This window comes from Myotis daubentonii, chromosome 2 (assembly GCF_963259705.1).
Source record: "Myotis daubentonii chromosome 2, mMyoDau2.1, whole genome shotgun sequence".
NCBI lineage: Eukaryota > Metazoa > Chordata > Mammalia > Chiroptera > Vespertilionidae > Myotis > Myotis daubentonii.
Window position 1 is genome coordinate 28378308 of NC_081841.1, and position 18373 is coordinate 28396680.

The 18373-nt window shown below is 46.9% G+C and overlaps 1 protein-coding gene across 2 annotated transcripts in view; it reads left to right on the forward strand.

Annotated features, from left to right (window-relative positions):
- The first annotated feature begins 10736 nt into the window (after window positions 1-10736).
- DERA (deoxyribose-phosphate aldolase) overlaps window positions 10737-18373 on the forward strand; it is a 97645-nt gene continuing 90008 nt past the window's right edge. The window contains exon 1 of one of the 2 annotated variants that reach the window (XM_059682303.1): window positions 10737-10871. In XM_059682303.1, coding sequence (XP_059538286.1) covers window positions 10841-10871 — 31 coding nt within the window. In that variant the 5' untranslated portion in view covers window positions 10737-10840. The remainder of the gene's footprint in view (window positions 10872-18373) is intronic. The other variant, XM_059682302.1, reaches the window with a different exon arrangement.

An 18373-nucleotide genomic window follows, 5' to 3' on the forward strand; every position in this document is an offset into this window, starting at 1 on the left:
TCTGTGATGGAGCTCGTTAACTCAAATTACTCTGTCAACTCAAAGCAAAAAGTTGGCTGAGAGATGGCTCTTATCTCAGAAAAACTTGTTAGTCGGGACACTCGTTAAGTCAAGACCCCACTGTACTTATAAAAGTCTCCAATGACCTTCATGTTTCTAATCCAGCGATTACTTTTCTGTCCTCATCTTACTAAAACCTCCAGCAGCATTCAGTAGTTATCTATTTACTTGTTTTTGAAATATTTTCTTTGACTGCTATGAAACCATACTCATGGTTCCTTACCCTTTCCGACTGCTCTGTTTGCTGTTTCCTTTTCTGCTTGATCTTAGGTCTGGGCTGTACCTTCTAGCTCTGCTTTCTCCAAAGGAAAATAAAAATCATGCATTATTATGGCATTTCGTATCTTTGGTATCTTCCAAATTTGTATACCCCACCTACCTTCCTGAGCACCAGAGTTTAATGGCACATTTAAATGTTCCACCTTAACCTTTCATAAGCATCCCAGACTTCCCTATTTAAAACATTTTCATTTTTCAACCAAACCTGTTTCCTTCTCAACTTGTTACCTATGCCAGTAACTGATGCTCATTAGTTCAAACTAAAAAGACAAAAAAGTGCTCAACTTCATTCTCTGTAATCCCCATCTAGTCCACATGGAAGTCCTGTGGCTCTTCCGAATCTGTACCTTGCCTCATCTTTGTTGCCACCAAGGCCAGACTACCTTTATTTCTCATTTGGACTTTTACCTTGCCTTCCTAACTGTACTTTTTTTTTTTTTAAATACATATTTTACTGAATTTTTACAGAGAGGAAGGGAGAGGGATAGAGTGTTAGAAACATCAATGAGAGAGACATCGATCAGCTGCCTCCTGCACACCACCTACTGGGGATGTGACTGCAACCAAGGTACATGCCCTTGACTGGAATTGAACCTGGAACCCTTCAGGCCCCAGCCCGACGCTCTATCCAGTGAGCCAAACTGGCTAGGGCCTAACTACTTTCTTACCCCTACTCCCCCACTCTGCCTGTATCCCATTCATGCTCTATGCAGTAGGAAAGGTGATTGCTTTAGAATTTGAAGAGGCCAGTTGACTGCCTTGTTTACATCCATAGTGGCTTCCCATTATACCGTATTTTTACTATGATCTGATTCTAGCCTTCTGCGATCTTTATTTTTGTCTCTTGCTTGCACTGCTTTAGCCAAATTTACTTTATTCCATCTCAAGGCCTTTTCACTTGGTGCGCTGTTTCTGCTATTTGGTCCACTCTTTCCTAAATATTTGTATGGCTAACCCTTTTGTGATCTAGGCCTCAAGTTCTGCAGCCCTTCTTTTGTCACTGTTATTTTGTCCCATTTTATTCATAGTTCTTAGCACTGTTTGAAGTTTGTCTTCACTAATACTACCTTTGCTTGGAAGGGGGGCTGGTATGTTGTAAATACTCAAAAGTTGTTAAAACAAGGCCCTAGATTAGCACCAGATCTTATAAGATCAGGACAATTATTTTCTAGTTATCTATACCCCATGTAGCAGACCCCCCTCTCTGAAGAGTGAGGCATGGGAGGAACCTGTTCAAAGCCCTTGCTTGTCCTGTGAATCCCTGTGCAGCCTCAGCCAACCTGAGGCCCAGTTAATTACCTAGAAGAAGTCCAACTTTATGCTCTACTCCAGGGGTCATCAAACTACGGCCCGCGGGCCACATGCAAATACAAATATTGTATTTGTTCCCATTTTGTTTTTTTACTTCAAAATAAGATATGTGCAGCATGCGTAGGAATTTGTTCATAGTTTTTTTAAAAACTATAGTCCGGCCCTCCAACGGTCTGAGGGACAGTGAACTGGCCCCCTGTTTAAAAAGTTTGAGGACCCCTGCTCTAGTCCCTTAATCACCACTTTCCTTCCCATTGCATTCTTGCTCTGGGGCTTCCTTTTTATATCCTAACTAGAGACCCTGTGCACAAAATTCGTGTGGGGGGCCTGTCTGCTCCACACCACAGTGACTGCCAAGCAGGCCGTGCTGGGAGCTGCCTCCTCCATGGAGGTGATGAGGCTAATTTGCATACTCACTCCTGATTGGCTGGTGGGCATCATGAAGGAACAGTCAATTTGCATCTTTCTCTTTTATTAGTGTAGACAAGTGGCCCGGTGCACAAAAATCTGTGCACTCGGGGAGGCATCCCTCAGCCCAGCCTGCCCCCTCTAGCAGTCTGGGAGCCCTCACAGGATGTCCTACTGGTGTCCCTGTGGGGAGTGGGCCTAAGCCGCAGTCTGGCCTCCCTCTGTGGAAGGCAACTGGCCGATCAGGTATATAGATACTTTCTGAAGGCAGCACAGACTCCTTCCTTATTTCTTTCCTCTGTGGTTGGAGAATAGGGGACTAAAAGGTGGAGACAGAACTGTGGCCGGGCCTGGGGCTCTTGTAGGCAGCAGAAAGAAGGAGAGGGCTGGAGAAAGTCTAGACACGGTTTTCTTCAATTGTCCTCTCTTCCTCTGGGCCCCTCGCTCTGTTCTTTCCTTGTCATGGTGGACGCTTGGGCCTCGGACTGACAGGAGCCCAGCGATGGTGGAGTTCAGCCCCCTCACTTCTCAGCTGAACATACAACCGCCTCACATTCCAAGTGGAGCTGTTTTCAAGTGGTTGAAGTGTTGGCAATTCATGCCTCCCGGCCTTTCCCCTCTCGGGTTTCCTCCTTGGGTCAGTTGCAAACTTCACTGAGACACCGAAGCAACTCTGTCCTGGACTTCTGTACTGGCCCCTGCACTCTTCCTTGAGGTCTCTGGGTCCACAGTCTGAGCTCAGGGAGGTCACCCGGAGCCCGTTCCCCCGGACAGGTGGGGCAGGGGGGCTAGCTTGAAGAGCTGGAGGAAGATGGCAGAGTAAGAGTTGGTATGAACTGGCGCCTGCTTAGCCAGACTTTCTAAGCTCCCCACTGGGCCCAGGCCAGGCCCCTTCCCCACACCAGGAGGATCCCAGCTAAGGTCCCCTCCCTGCACCCAGTGCTCTCCTCCCTGTTCTACCACTGGGGGAAGGGAGCAGCTCACCTGCTCTGGACCCTGCCAACCTGGCAGGCTGAGGCACAGGTGGTGCAGCCTAGGGTGCTGGTGGCTGCAAGCATTCTCTCCCTCCCTGAAGCGTGGGGCAGGGTTGCAGCAGCTCACAGCCACCCCTGGGCACCATGCATGGAGAAACCGCTCTCCACTGAGCCACCATCCACCTGAGACCTGTGGGGGTTGGGGTGGCCTCGGGCTCCCACTGGCCCCTCTGAAGCCAGTCTCGGCTTGGCTGGCTACCCCCGCCGCCCAAAGGCTGCACATGCCCCACAGGCCTCATTGCCCTCATGAATCGCTGTGGTCTGGCCGTCCCATCCCAGGAAGTGGCCATCCTGATCGCCATGGCTCACTCCCCAGTGCAGTTGGGCCTGCCCAGCAAGCATGTAGGCAGGAGCTGGGCCTCTGAGGGGAAGGAGGAGGCATGCCGGGCCAAGGCAGAAGTGGAGAACTTGGCGGTGTAAACACAGCCCACCCCCACGTTGTGCCGGCCCCTCGTGCTGCATTCCCAAACCCCTGGCTGCCCCTGCCCAGCACTGTGCTCTCGGGCCTGGGGTGGGGGTGAGGGACCTGGAGCAGCGGCCTGAAGGCAGCCCTCGCTGGCTTGGAATCACAGTGGTCAATCAGGGAGGGATGCGGGATGCAAAATTCCGCCTCTCTCTCTAAATCTCTCTCTTTGTCTCTCTCTCTCTCTCAGAGTGGGCCCCGTGTCTCCGGTGGATGGGCAAGGGCTCGGTTGAGGTGATGGGCACCGCTTGCCTTCGCCCCAGCCCCCGCGCATTGGGACGTGTTTCAGGTGGGCGGGCAAGGGCTCCGGCGAGGCAATGGGCACCGCTTGCCTTTGCCCCAGCCCCCACGCGCCCCCAGATGCATTGGGACATGTCTCCGGGTGGGCGGGCGAGGGCTCGATTGAGGCGATCTGCACCGCTTGCATTCATCTCAGCCCCCGCCCGCCCCTGGGTCGCATTGGGACATGTCTCTGGTGGGCGGTCGAGGGCTTGGGCAAGGCGATCTGCACCGCTTGCCTTCTCCCCAGCCCCTGCGCATTGGCACGTGTCTCCAGTGGGCAGGCGAGGGCTTGGTTGTGGCGATGGGCACCGCTCGACTTGGCCCCAGCCCCCCGCATTGGGACGTGTCTCCGGAGGGCAGGCCAGGGCTCGGGCAAGGTGATCCGAACTGCTTGCCTTGGCCCCAGCCCCCGCCCACACCCAGATCCACACGGGAGTGGGTCCCCTGTGTCCGGTGGGTGGGTGGGGGAGGGCTCCAGCGAGGCGATCAGTACCGCTTGCCTTAGCCCCCGGTAGCACAGGGAGGCTTGGATGGCGGCTTGCGCTGGCCTACCCTGCCTGCAGTATGCAAATTAGCCACCATCTTTGTTGGTAGTTAACTTGCATATCACCCTGATTAGCCAATGGGAAGCGTGTCAGAGGCATGGTTAATTACCACATTTGTCTATTATTAGATAGGATGTCCTATAGGTCATGGTAACCCCAAATCCTGCCTCATTTTTAGTAATTTACCTTATGAATCATTATTTTTCAGTTTTAGTGTCATCCAGAGGTATCTTCAAAGAAACCAGGTTGAGTGTGGTCCACCAATTCTCTTACATGTTTTTCCTGTCAGTAAATAAAGTTCAAAAATTCTAGTAAATGGCTACAAAACAGTATAGTAAAGACGTACCATAATTCATATTAACTTGTAGGTTGTATTTTTAATAGTTTAAGTTCAATGGAATATTAATTTAGCCTGCCTTTTCTTTGAGGCTAAGGTGGGGGGTGGGGAAAGGGATGTAATTTTTCAGAAAGCAGCAACAATAAAATGGGGAGTTGAAAATGTAGACCAAAGGAAACTATATCTTTAGTAGGTTCCTTATGTTTTTTAAAATATATTTTTATTGATTTCAGAGAAAGGGAGAGAGAGAGAGAAACATCAGTGATGAGAGAGAATCATTGATCAGCTGCCTCCTGCATGCCCCACACTGGGGATAGAGCCCTCAACCTGGGCATGTGCCCTGACGAGGAATAGAACTATGACCTGGTTCATAGGTCAACACTCAACCACTGAGCCACGCCAGCTGGGCGGTACCTTATGTTTTACCATATGCATTACATATTGTTCTCTTACACAAGGAGGATTCCTGAGGAAAAATTGCTGGAGCCAAGAACATTCTCTGGAGGCTTGGCTTTCTTATCTATAGAAAAGCACAATTTTCAGTGTGGACAAAATGTGAACTAGATAGACACAGTGTCACCTAGTCAGTGGTACTTTAAAACCAATAGAGTTCCTGAAGAAACAGATGCAGCATCTGACTAATTTACCTGTGGAAACAAGGTCAAAGTATGCAGCTGATAGCTACTGGGCAATATTTTATAGGTTGAATCACTTCACACAACTAATGAGAGAATGGAACTTGGTGTAGTGGAAAATAACTGATTTTAGTTTACAAGATTGCATATACAACGGTAGTCCCATCTATACTAATAAAAGGGTAATATGCTAATTAGACCGGACGTCCTTTCGGACAAAGCCACAGCTGCGGATGGTGGCTGCTGCTGCGAGGGTCAGGCCAAGGCTCCGGCAGCCACCGTGGCAGCAGCAGAGGCGTGATGAGGGCGTCGCCTTCCCTGATCTGCCAAGTTGCCTCTTGCAGAGGGAGGCCTGAGGCAGCAGCAGCGAGGGGGTGATAAGGGTGGTGCCATCCCCTGATCAGCCAGTCGCCTCCTGCAGAGGGAGGCCAGACTGTGGCTTAGGCCTACTCCCCACAGGGAGCGGGCTTAAGCCATCAGTAGGACATCCCCTGAGGGCTCCCAGACTGTGAGAGGGGGCAGGCCAGGCTGAGGGACTGCTCCCCCCACACACACACACACACCAGTGCACAAATTTTCGTGCACTGGGCCTCTAGTCCTATATAATAAAAGGGTAATATGCAAATTGACCCTAACAGTGGAATGGGCAGTCACTATGATGTGCACTGACCACCATGGGGCAGATGCTCAATGCAGGAGCTACCCCCTGGTGGTCAGCGCACTCCCACAGCCGGAGCTCTGCTCAACCACAACCTGGGCTGATGGCTGTGAACGCAGCGGTGGTGGCAGGAGCACCTACCTCCTTGGCAGCGCTAATGATGTCCAACTGATGGCTTAGGCTTTGGGAGCGGGCCTAAGCCGTCAGTCAGACATCCCCTGAGGGCTCCCGGGCTGCCAGAGGGCACAGGCTGGGCTGAGGAACCCCCTGTGAGTGCACAAATTTTCGTGCACCGAGCCTCCGGTAAGATTACAATGGAGCTGAAAAGCTCATCACCCAGTGACATCATTGCTGTCTTATCTGTTGTTGTACATGTATTACTCACTTTTGTGGTGATGCTTGTGTTAACCAATCTGCACAGCCAGTCATATAATTATAGTACAGACATTTATGTAGAATATATTATACTCTATAATAATAAACTATGTTACTGGTTTATGTATTCACTATACTATGCTTTTTATCATTATTTTCAAGTGTATGTCTACTTTAAAACAAATTTGCTGTAAAATAGTGTGCCATGTAACGCTGGCAGCAACCTCATCTTGTGTTTACCACATCTCTTGATGCATCATTTTCTCTTGTGTTAGGTTTAATCTTGTGTTTTATAAGTTTGGTGTAGCCTAAGTGCAATATTATAAAGTACACAGCAGTAAACAGGAATGTCCTAGGCCTTCACATTGCCACTCACCCAGAGCAATTTCCAATACTGCCAGCTGTATTCCTGGTAATGCCCTAGACAGAGGTACCCTTTTAACTTTTATACCATACTTTTCCTGTACCATTCTATGTTTAGATATGTTTAGTTGCACAAGTACCATTGTGTTACAATTGCCTGCAGTATAGAGTGCAGTAGCATGCTGCACAGGTCTGTAGCCGAGGAGCCATAGGCTGCACCATATAGCCTAGGAGTGTAGTGAGCTACCCCATCGAGGTTTGTGTAAGTGCACCCAGTGATGTTCACACAGTGATGAACTCACCTAACAATGCATTTCATACAACGTATCCCTATTGCTAAGTGGCACATGAATGTAATGGGAAACCTGATTTTAGAGGGGCTAAATGGTTTGTCTAATGAGTTCGGGTTCAGAGAGAGAGAGAGAGAGAGTGGGCTAGTAAGTGTGGTTTGAAGGGTTATATAGCCTGGGGTTGAATCATCCTCTAACACTTATCGTCTAAACTCTCTAAGACTCAACTTCTTTATAAAGGGAGATGATAGTTCTCACACACAGAATTTTTTTAGATGGAAATATCAAATAATTGATGTAAAGGGCTTACCTCATAAGAACATTAGTTAATATATATTTATTTGTTCAGTAATTCCCTAACTTTGGGATTTGGTGGACCAATAGGTTAGAAAAATGGAGGTAGGTATGATAGAATGTCTGCTTCTAATATTGGCACGTGAAGCTATTAAAGAAGAAAACAAATTGCCACCACAATCTTCATTTAAAATAGGACATTTTAAAATCCAAGTTGTAGTGAAGGCTGTAGTCTCAGAATGAAGAACTGTTCTTTAAATTGAATAAATTTAGCTTCATAACAGACTCAGTATAATTCTTATCTTTCTTAGTTCACTGTGAAGTAGGAATTAGATGGTCTATAAGTCTTCCTCCAGTTGTGATATAATTTAATTCTAATATTCATACTCCTCCCTAGTCCTTCCTGCTTCTATACTTTCCCCATCTACCTTAGAAATACTGGTTTACAGTCCAGTCTAAGTGGATCGACTAAGTGGAATGACTGCTCTGAGAAATCATAGAATTAGAGACCAGTCAAATGAAATTTGGCTGGATAAAACAATGGGTACCCGAAGAAAATAGCACAGTAATATGCAATCATTTATCTAACAAATATTCACAGCCTACTATGTGCCAGGTACTGTACTAGACGCGAGGCTTACGACAAATCAGCAAATAGTCAATGCCCTTGGAATTTTACTCCTATCTCCCAGGCCAGGTAGGTTCTTCAGGCTTCAAGATAAATATGATACATTCCTGGGGCTTTCATTTTAATTGAAGAAGGGGTGGGGATGGGAAGACAGACGCTTTATATGACAATTTAAAATTTTTATTAAAAACATCCACAAAAAGGAATGATATGCAAAGTCTTCATGGATAAAAAGAATAAAACAAAGACAGGTTAACAAAAGCCAGTTTGGGAATAGCAGCAGATGGGCAAGGAGAGTTTGCTCTCCTGTGCATCTAGGTTAATGATTCTTTATATTTAGCTCACATGAATATCATTTGAGGGAACTTGTTAAAAATACAGATTCCAGGGCCCTAGAGATTCAGATTCAGTAGGGCTGTTGTGGAGCCTAGAATTGACTAGAAAAAAACTCTTGGGGGATTCTAATGTGGTAGGGGTGCTCTATAGATCTTTCTTTTGAGAGGCCTTGCCTTAGGGGCTCTTCAGAAGTTTCTGAAGGCAATGCATTTAAAAGGGGAACTCACAAAGTGAACCTTGGCGACATTTCCCCATTAAAGAAACTCATTTTTATTTTTTTTGCATTCTATCACCACTATCTCTCAGAATGCTGCCAATTTAATACACTTTCAAACCCTAGAGATTAATTCTAGATTAGTACTGTATAACAGGTCAAATTTAGGGAAAAGTCCTTGAGAAATTCTTTTTAGACATATTGTTAACGTGCTTGCTGTAGGAGGCTGCCCCAATTCTGGTTTTCAGCTAAGTTGGGATTCTCACAGCTTTTTGTTTTAGTTTTAATAAATGTACACTGTACATGAATGTATAATGAATGGTTTGGAGTTTGGCTTAGAGTTGTATCTGCCCCTTAAATTGTATTCTTTTTGTGGTCTTTGGATCTCTTAAGGATGTCAACGCTTTCCCTTTGAAGACTACCAGGAGCACATCTCTAGTTGGATAAATTTGGGTTCGTTGACTTGATGCAACAAGGGAGAATGCTCACCATGGGGAATTGTGGGATGTCTCAGGAAGAGGATGTTAGAAATGACATGGGATTTGGCCTTGTGTTTGGTGATTTGGGGAAAGTTCAAGGATTTGGGCCATTGCGCTGGACTGGATTGCTGGCAGGAAGCAGTGATAATTCTATGACAAGGCAATTTAATTATTATCTAAAACACAAGAAGAATGGAATGAGGCTAAAACTGATGGGTAAAGAAGTGACAGTCACTTATATTAGCCAGGATAGGAGGAGGCTGTTAGGCCATGTTTGTGGTTTAGGCAATGCTCATGTTTTTTTGTGTGTTTTTTTAAAAAAAACACTTATTTTATTGATTTTTTTACAGAGAGGAAGGGAGAGAGATAGAGAGTTAGAAACATCGATGAGAGAGAAACATCGATCAACTGCCTCCTGCACACCTCCTACTGGGGATGTGCCCACAACCAAGGTACATGCCCTTGACTGGAATCAAACCTGGGACCCTTTAGTCCGCAGGCTGACAACTCTATCCACTGAGCCAAACCGGTTAGGGCAATGCTCATGTTTTTGTTTGTTTGTTTGTTTGTTTTTTGTTTTTTTTCTGTGTTCAGACATGATTATGAGTGGTCTTGTTTTTGTTGATTCATCATGGTCACAATGGCCTTGGCTGATGTTGGCATTCTGTGACATTGTCTATGTTTAACTGGAGAGCATGGTGATGTAGCTGTGCTAGGCCAGCTCCAGGCTTTTAGGGCCTGCTTTTTAATTTTATCTTTAAACTAAAAATAAAGGGGAAATGTTATATGTATAAATAGAATCTTGATACATCCAAAATATTCACAATAATTCTGTGTTGACAAGGCTGAGAGGCAGCTCAGTATAAGGGAAAAGGACTGGGATTACTTTTCCTATTTAATCCCCAAACTGCCCTGTGAACCTGACAATAACATTAGCAGCTTCCATTTGCTGAACACCTACTACAGGCTTTCCACATATACCACAACTTTACAGGCGAATACATTTGGATCCCCATTTCTCAGACAAGTAGACAACAACATTCCTAGAATCGCGTAGTTACTCAGTGGAATTGCTGGTACATTGGGGGTTCTATGCTCAGTTTCCACGACCTCAGGATGCCTCTCTATTCAGAAATCTGGTGTCTGTAGGGATAGCCGTGGAGACATAACACATTCTCGGCAGGGCTGTTCTAGACTCAAACGCTAGCATACATCTGGAAGCAGTAACCGGTTCATGGCAGACAAGCCATAACTAAGTTTTCTTCTAGGATTGTGAGTACAGATGAATCGACTAGTAGCCTATGTTGAGCGACTTCAGACCATTTGAAACTTCTGATCACAAAAGTCAGACTGAAAAAAAAAAATCTTAGCGTCACACATTCAGAGGTTAGCGGAGCTCCAAGAAGTTGTCAAGGTCATTTCTTACAGATGGAGAGCATGAAGATGCGCGCAGGGAGAGACCGGGTTCTCACTCCTGGGCCCCTTCCTTCCTGGCCACAGCGCTGCCTCCCGTCTTGGAATGCAATCTCACAGTTACTAGTAAAAGTTCCTACACGTGGGTACCCCCTGCAGCCGGCAACTTCAGGATTTCAAAACGGCTTTGCCAGCGTTCCCGCCGGGGGCTGGTGCTGGAGCCGCGCAGCTCGCGGAGAGGACCCTGGAGCGGGGCGGCGGGATTCCCAGCGGAGCCCCCGCCCGGGTCCTCCCCGCGCGGCCGAGGTGCCCGCTCCGCCCCGAGGGCGCAGGGCGGGGCGATCGCGGCGTAGTCGCTGGCGAACAGGAAGGAGGAAGGGCCGGGCGGAGGTGAGCCCGGGCGGAGCACCCGGCGACCGCTGCAGCGAACCGCACCATGTCGCCGCACAACCCGGGCACGGAACTCGGTAAGGGCCCCTCTCCGCCTCCCGCGCGTCCGCCTCCAGCGTCCGGCCGCCTCCTCCCGGCCACGGTGGGGCTCGCCGCCGCCCGGGCCCTGGGCCCACGCGGGTGCTCCCCGGGCCGGGAAGCCGGGGCGCCGGCCGCCCCCACCCCAGGCCGGGCCGGGGAGACCTCACCCTTGGGCGCGTCCCCGCCGGCCCAGACAGCCAAGCCGGCTTTTTCTGAGCGGAGGGGATGGGAAAGGATTCGATTCCCAGCCCCCAACTCGCTTACCTTCTAGCTCCTGGATTGCAAAGAGCAGGACCCGAACCCCGAACCAGCAAAACTTGTTGAAAACCGCCCTTGCGCACTTCGTAGAGAATCTCCGTGTGACCTTAACGCTCGATTTCCAGAGGGTTTTAACTCAGCTGCGTCCCAGCAGCGGCCTTGGCGGTGGAGAAGTGGTCAGGCCTCGGTTCTATATAACTTAGGGAGAATTGAGTCCGATCTTAGAGGTACGAAGATTTGTAAAAGTGCCCAATGAATGACTTCTCTATTTTAAAAACTGTCATGGCTATAGTTAAATACCACTGGCAAGAAAACTTAATTGTGATTTCCAGAAAGTGTGAACACTTTGTCATTCAAACATAGCATAGACCATGATCGGCCAAAGGTTAAGATGTCGGTGTAAGCTTTATAACTTGGCTATCTGCGTGGTGGATCTTTAATTTGGCTGTGTGGCTTTGGGCACATTCCTTAACCACTCAGTGCTTAAGTTTCTTAATCTGTAAAATGTTTATAATGGTACTTACCTCATAAACTGGTTTGGACATTAAATGAGAGGATGCAAAGTGTGATACATTGTGGCTACTTAGTAGGCGTTAATAAAAATATATGGAGAGTTCTGTTTTTAGCGGCCAATTTTGAGAGCATTAGCTGTAAATTATATGTAACATAGGGGTACTTTTATTTCTTTAAAAATATCTTTTCTAACTAAACAGTCTAGAAGTAGTCTAGAATTTTGGTTGAATGGTAAGAGCATCCTATATAATAAAAGGCTAATATGCAAATCAACTGAATGGCAGAACGACCAGTCCCTATGACGTGCACTGACCACCAGGGGGCAGATGCTCGATACAGGAGTTGCCCCCTGGTGGTCACTGTGCCACTTATGGCTGGCGAGCGCAGTGGCGGGGGCGGGAGCTAAGGACATCCTCCGAGGGCTCCTGGACTGTGAGAGGGCACAGGCCTGACTGAGGGGATGCCCCCCCACCCGCAGTGCAAGAATCTCGTGCACCGGGCCTCTAGTATTTTTGTAAAGACAGATGATTTCCTCACCAAATTGATTCCCTTTTAGTCACTGCCATTTGGGAGATTATGTTTTAAACTCTAGCTCTACCTCTGGAGTGTGAACTTTAGTAATAAAGGAATATTCCCTAGATTGGAAGATCCTGAAAGATGTGGGGTGAGGGATAGGGATGGGGTGCAGGTCTTACCTTGGTATCTTCAGGGATGTGACTCAGTGACTTTGTGCCCATAGAAGATGAACCTTTATTTTTCCTAAACTCAGAGGTTTAATTTTTGTTCTTTCAAGAAATACAGTTAAACTATTTTTACTTTCTTTTTTCAAATTGAGATATAATCTATATATATATATAAAAGGCTAAGTGACTGACCATATGTATGTCCAACTGTCTGACCGACTGACTGGCTGGTACATAATGACACGCTCTGGCAATTTAAAAATAAATGTTGACTCATGCATGCACAATACATATAAAGCTCTCGCTGGTGCCAATTGCATACATATAAAGCTGTGTTAAAACTGTGGAAATCGAGCATTAGATCACATGGGGATTCTCTACAAAGTATTATTAATTTTATAATACTACTAGGGGCCCGGTGCACGAAATTCGTGCACTGGGTGTGTGTGTGTGGGGGGGGAGTGTCCCTCAGCCCAGCCTGCCCCCTCTCACATACTGGGAGCCCTCAGGCGTTGACCCCCATCACCCTCTGATCACCTGATTGGCCCCTTGCCCAGGCCTGACGCCTCTGCCAGAGGTGTCAGGCTTGGACAGGGGACTCCCATCTCCCCCCGATCACTGGCTCTGGCCCCCGCCCAGGCCTGAGGCCTCTGGCCCAGGAATCATGCCTGGGCAGGGGACCCCCATCTCCCTCTGATCGCTTGCTCCACCCCCCGCCCAAGCCTGACGCCTCTGACCCAGGCTTCAGGCCTGGGCAAGGGGACCATCATATCCCCCCAATCCCCGGCTCCGCCCCCCACCCAGGCCTGATGCCTCGGCCAGAGGAGTTGACCCTCATCACCCTCCGATCACCAATAACCGGATCGGCCCCTTGATCAGGCCTGAGGCCTCCGGCAGAGGTGTCAGGCCTGGGCAGGGGACCCCCAGCTCCCCGCGGTTGCAGGCTCAATCCCTGCCCAGGCCTAACGCCTCTGGCTGAGGCGTCCGGCTCGGGCAGCGGGGACCCACAGCTGCAGCGGCCCCGCGATCATGGGCTCCGCTTTAGGCCCAGGCAAGGGACCCCTAGCTCCCGGGACTACCAGCTTCGACCGTGTCCAGCTCCCATCGCTGGCTCCACCCCTACTTCCTGCTATCACTGGCCAGGGCGGCAAAGGCGCCTGATTCTCCGATCATGGCTGGGGGGCAGGGCAAAGGCGGCCCCAGGGCCGCCTTTGCCCTGCCCCCCAGCTCTTAGCTCCCCGCTGGGTTTCCGATCACTGTCAGTGGCAGGGGGCTTCTTCCTGCTTTCCCTTTCGCCTCCCTGCATTGTGCCTACATATGCAAATTAACTGCCATCTTGTTGGCAGTTAACTGCCAATCTTAGTTGGCAGTTAATTTGCATATAGCCCTGATTAGCCAATGAAAAGGGTATCGCCGTACGCCAATTACCATTTTTCTCTTTTATTAGTGTTGATATTATATATACTATTTTGACGTAATTTTTTGCAGTAACGTAATTACCGTGCAGATTTTTCTTCTAATTAATTCCCTTTCAGTGTGCACGGATCTGTGCACCAGGCCACTAGTTGACATATAACATTTTTGCTTTCTTAATTTGCGAGAATTAGAATCACCTCCATTCATTTGTTGAAAAGAAACAGTATAGACAAAAACAGTTGCTATGTAGAATAATAGTAAGTGTGGTTTTTATGCAATGATTTCAATGATCAGTTTTGTTTTATTTTCTTTGTTTAATTAAAATCAGATACACAAGAGTGTTTTTCCTTCACTGGTATTAATCATTAATCTAGACAGAGGTTTAGCCTAAAATACTAAAATAAGTTACTTGAATTATTTATGTACTAGAAAAAAAACTTCACTATTAATTTATGCAGTTGCTTCTCTGATGTCTTCTGTAGAGTTTTCTAATGCAGTGGTTGTCAAACTGTGGCTCGCGAGCCGTATGCGGCTCTTTGGCCCCTTGAGTGTGGCTCTTCCACAAAATACCACGTGCGGGTACGCACGTACAGTGTGAAGTTGACTTAAAACTTTAAGTAAAGTTTATTAAGTTAATTTTAGGGAATGTTGTGGAGTGAAAGAAGATGTAGTGTCGAGGATTGAGAAAGGTATGTTGAGATGGTTTGGACATACGGAGAGGATGAACGAAAGGAGATAGACGAAACAAGTATACAAGACGAGTGTGGATGGGAGAGTTGGAAGGGGTCGACCTCAGCGAACATACCTCAATCAGATTGAGGACATTTTTAGCAAAGGCCAGTTTAGGAGTACCCTAATTAAGTTAATAACAATGTACCTACCTATATAGTTTAAGTTTAAAAAATTTGGCTCTCAAAAGTAATTTCAATCGTTGTACTGTTGATATTTGGCTCTGTTGACTAATGAGTTTGCCGACCACTGTTCTAATGAAATCTTTTAAAATACATATTGTAACTTTTTTAAAGAAATTAATTTTTACTTTTCTTTTTATTTTTTGAAAGATATTTTTATTGATTTCAAAGAGCAAGAGAGAGGTAGAAACGTTTTATCAGGGATGACAATCATTGATCTGCTGCCTCCTGCACGCCCGCTCCTGGGGATCGAGCCTGCACCCAGGGCATATGCCTTGACTGGAAATCAGTCGGTGATTTCTTGGCTCATAGGTCATCGCTCAATCGCTGAACCACAACGGCTGGGCTCTTTTTCTTATTACAAGAAAAATTCATGTTTATTGTAAAAGTTTTAGAAAATACAATTAGCACAAAAAACTAAAATTATCACTAATCCAGTCCTAAGTACTTATATTTTAATGTATATACTTCTAGTTAATAGACTTAAAAAAAATAGGTCCATTTAAGACTGACCCTCATGATAAAACCCTTCAAGGAAAATGTTCTTTTACGATAGCATTTGGATATGTGAAAGGAGAAACCCTCCAACTTCAATGTTAACTTTTATGTCAGTGTGTAGTGATGAGTGCTGTCTGCTAAAGGTATTTTCCACTTAAAATGTTCATTTCTGATTTTCTCCAACTAAACATAAACCTCAAGGAATGTTTTTCCTTTGGGCAGTGTCAGTCCTAGGTGGGTAGGTGACAGATGCGTCCTTGTAGAGAAAAGGCTTGACTAGTTTGGAGTCAGAGGAAAAACCACACAACCCCAAATCTGGCCCTCCTGTTCAGTGGCCTCTAGCTCTGGCCAAGCTGCTTGATTTCTTTGAACTAAAAATGTGGCCCCTGGACTAGCAGCATTGACATTATTGGGGAGCTCATTAAAAATGCAGACACCCCGAGGTCTTAATGAACCGGAAGTTGCTGTCTTGGGGCCTGGCATTCTGAGTCTTAACAAGCATTCTGGGTGGTTCTGCAACACACCCAGCTTGGAGAACCTTGGCCTGTGGTCCCCCAGCAGGTCTGTGGCAGCCGGTCAGGCTGCCCTCCACATAGATAGCTTCCTTCTCATTCTCATGCTTGCCTTGACCTCCCATATTTGGCCGCCCCTTTGTGCCGATACCCTCCGTGTTATGAGTGGACTCTGGGCCGCCCCCGTGTATGAGTGTCCCCCTCACTTGTTTAGGCTCCGATACCCTGCTATGGGCCATAGTGGCTCCCCCTCATCAGTCTACCTTGCTCACATCCCCCCCTCCCCAACCCCCACTCTCTCATTTAGAGCACTTGTTCAGGGGACCAGAATGAAATTTTAAATTTATTGCCATATAGTATACATTTGTACAAAATTAAAAATAAACAAGTGGCGTGCCCACTTTCCTGGCACTTGTAACTTATTGCTCATGTTCATGGCTGGGGCACCTCCACATAGATAGCTTCCTTAGCTCTCCCGGAGCTCACAGTCAACTAAGGGAGACAGTCATGGAAATCATTGCAGCAAGATAAAAGTGACCCTAGGGATTCTGGCTGGTGTTGCTCAGTGGTTAGAGCCCCAGCCCTCGCTCTGAAGGTCAAGGGCGTTTACCTGGGTTCAACTGGGGCATGTTCAGGAGGCAGCCAATAGAGGTGTCTCACATCAATGTTTCTCTCTCCCCCTCTTCCACTCTCTCTCTAAAAATCAATGGAAAAAAATATCCTCGGGTGAGGATTAACAACAATAACAACAATAAAAGTGACCATAGCGGGTGGTCAGGTGAGAAAGAGGAGCTCACAGAGTCCAGCGGAGGTTTTCTGGGAAAGGACATCTTTGAGGGGTGTAGTTTCTCCAAAGGAACTGAGCAAAAGCAGCCTGGCATGTGTCATTAACCACAGGCACCCCACGTTCAGATTTCTGTTGTAATCATCTCATTCTGCTGTCAGGACAAAGAGTAACATTTTAGTGAAGAAAGAAGGAAAAATCATATTCCGTGTCTGGAATACATGCGCCAAGTCAACACGATGATTATGTGCCTTTTTAGATTTCTAAATTGGGTGTCCCTTTGTGAACACTGACTTTGATTTTACCTTCGAAGTCGCTCACTGTTTGCTTACGAGCATGACAGAGGAGGCTGTGTTTTATTATTCTGGTACTGGTTTGATACGTAGAAAAAAAACACCTACAAAATAATAATGTGGGTTTGTTGTATGATGGAATAATTAAAAGTCCTCCATGGTGTCCGCTAAGTTAAAAAGCAAAAAAATTTTTTAAAGTCCCCAAGCCCTTTGGATTTCAATTGTTAGGGAGGAAGACGGACTTCAGGCGCCCGTTTAAAACGGGATGCCTCTGCCAGGAGAGCAAGGCCGGTCCATGAGACGGCAGATGGAGCCCGGGAGCACGCGCTGTGAGCGTGTGTCACTGGAAATTGTCTAAGTGGAGCGCGCTGGCCCTTTTGAAACACTGCCTGTCACTTGAGGATCAGGTCACCTTGAAATGTGTTCATCTTTGAGTTAAAGGCATAAAAAGGCACTTTGAACCGTTCAGTTAACTTTGGTGTGTGTTATGTGTACGGCTGCGGAGGTGCCTCCCCTCCGCCCGCCTCAGCCGCGACAGCCAGTTCCCTGGAAACCAAAGTGGTTGCAAGGGAAGGATAAATGTTTCATCTCAGCTCTGGTTTATACAGATTTTTAAAGACGTTGAGGCACTCTGGCTGCAGCTTCTGACGCTCTTTGTAGAGTCAGGCCTTCCTCCCTAAAGCAAAGTCTCAGATGAGAGGAGCCCCTGGTAATTGCTTCCTAAGAAGGTGTCGCTGAAGTGGCGCCTTGCCTCCTTAGGAATGTGGATAATAATGTCAACACTGTGATACTTGCAAGTCCGGCCAAAGTAGCCAAACTGGTGATGGAAAGAGACTTGACTTGGGGAGGTGAACACACAGTGTAATGTACAGAAGATGTATTATAGAATTGTACCCCTGAAACCCATGTAATCGTATTAACCAATGTCACACCAATGCGTTCAGTAAAAAAAGGAACAAAACTTATTGTTAAAAAAGTAGCTAAATCAGCTTCTCCTGTAATCCAGATTCAGATAAGCTTTTCTACTGAACACATGGTGGTCACACTCCTTACCCCAGGGCCACAAGAGAGGGGAGTGTGTGTGTGTGTGTGTGTGTCTGTGTGTGATTTCATTAAAATGTCTAACATGACATTCAACTAGGTATCTGGCAAGTGCAAGGTCTACAGACACTTTAATGTAGAGACCCTTGAGTAAACATTACTTATGAATATTTCAAACCCTTTTTCTGGAAAAATAATAGTGTCCACATTTATAGTTACATATATATATATATATGTGTGTGTGTGTGTGTGTGTGTGTGTGTGTGTGTATCACAATTTCATAGCAGGAAGACATCTTAGCTATTAGTCCAACACCCTTCTGTTATAGATGAGTAAACTGAGGCACAGGAAATTAAGCCTATGGTCACGTGGCTGGTTAGAGGCAGTCCTGGAATTGAAATTCAGGCTCTCTCTGTGCAGGTTTATTCCAAGACTTTGCATTACTTCTCCTGCCATTAGCCTTGTAGAAGCTCAATCCGGCTGTGGCCCTGAACTAGAGCCACCCAATGCACATTCCTGAGCCCCACAACAGTTTTAGCTGTCCATGGTCGGGGCCCAGGAACCTGCATTTTCACAAGCTCCCCAGATG